We start from the raw sequence: 1,413 nt of genomic DNA, 5'->3' as shown, positions 1-1,413 counted from the left end.
TTTGTTGGCCCAATAACAAAACTCGTTTTATCATTAAGGGAAGAGCTGCATATTCACCCCTACAAAAAGATTAACTGGAAGCAAGCACGCAAATTATGCGCAAAGGTGAGTCCACTAACTATATAGTTTTACCGTTTGTTCTGCAAGTATTCTACGTGATTTCACATTTAGATTTAATTTCATATGTAGAGTTCTGATCTGTCACAGTTACAATCTGTCCTCACAACTAGAATAAACTGTCAGTGAATTTCTTGTTCAGTTTTAAAGGATTGGTGACAACAGATTATGAATTCAAATGCAGGAAGATGCCTATCATCCACATACCTGGCTCCAAGAATGCTTGTCCGATTGCCTTTACAGTTTCGGTGAACCTTTTCTGGCATGTTGGCCAGTTTCCTACATGAGACGAAAAGCTCTACGACAAATTGCTGATTTCCTGAAATACGAAGATGATATTTCACGGTATATCTGCATCGGCGCCGCGCAAAAGGTAAGGCTTGTGGAGGTCTTATCAAAATAATTCAGTGCTGATTTTCAGTGAGCTGTAAATGAACATCATTTCCTCACAAAGAATAAACATTATTACAGGCATTATCCATGTTATGCTGTTGGTCTGAGAATCCCAATTCAGATGCATTCAAGCACCACTTGGCTAGAGTTGCTGATTTCCTATGGCTCGGCGAAGATGGGATGAAAGTGCGGGTAAATTTTAATGACTCTTGTTTCTGTAATATACAGGGCGAATATATCCTTCCAATTTAAAATGCATCTCAGTCAAATTGAAATTTGTGCACAAACTAACTGATGTTACACAACTTCATTGTTCATTCAAAAGGTGTGTGCAGGTCAATCATGGGATGTCGCTTTCGCCGTACAAGCGATATTAGCAGGTGATGTTGCAGAGGAATTTGGAAGCACTCTCAAGAAAGCACACCATTTCATAAAAGCATCCCAGGTATTAATTTTCCAGAATTGAATCTTGTTACTTATATTTATCTTGACTTAATCCCTAACCCTACTAACTTAATTTTGTTAAGATTGTGGACAATCCTTCAGGTGACTTCGCCAGAAAGTACCGTCACATTTCTAAAGGAGGATGGGCCTTCCAGGTTGCGGATCAGGGCTGGCAAGTTTCAGATTGCACAGCAGAAGCTCTTAAGGTGCGATATCAAATTAACTAAAGATGCAAAATAAAGTGGACAGAACTAAAATGGAAACATGCCTTTCATTTTGCTACTACAAAGTAATGCATTTCATTTTGTTTCAGCCTTTCAGGCTTTTGTAATTCCTCTCTTTCAGGCTCTGTTACTGCTCTCAAAGTTTCCGTCAGATATCGTGGGTGATCAGATGGAAACATGCCGCTTCCATGATGCAGTGAACATATTATTATCTTTACAGGTGTGGAAACACATG

The 1,413-nt window shown here is 39.1% G+C and overlaps 1 protein-coding gene across 1 annotated transcript; it reads left to right on the top strand.

Annotated features, from left to right (window-relative positions):
* Positions 1 to 6: 6 nt before the first annotated feature.
* Positions 7 to 1,398, top strand: LOC119345638 (lupeol synthase-like; the record flags this gene model as incomplete). Its single annotated transcript, XM_037615627.1, has 6 exons — positions 7 to 105; positions 302 to 490; positions 589 to 702; positions 836 to 955; positions 1,038 to 1,160; positions 1,300 to 1,398. Coding segments are annotated over exons 2-6 (546 nt in total), but the record flags the coding sequence as incomplete, so codon positions are not given.
* Between the last annotated feature and the right edge of the window lie 15 nt (positions 1,399 to 1,413).

The sequence above is a fragment of the Triticum dicoccoides genome, unplaced genomic scaffold (genome assembly GCF_002162155.2).
Source record: "Triticum dicoccoides isolate Atlit2015 ecotype Zavitan unplaced genomic scaffold, WEW_v2.0 scaffold262559, whole genome shotgun sequence".
In the NCBI taxonomy this organism is placed as follows: domain Eukaryota; kingdom Viridiplantae; phylum Streptophyta; class Magnoliopsida; order Poales; family Poaceae; genus Triticum; species Triticum dicoccoides.
The sequence above is the reverse complement of the archived record's forward strand: the minus strand, read 5'-3'. Positions and strand labels throughout refer to the sequence as shown.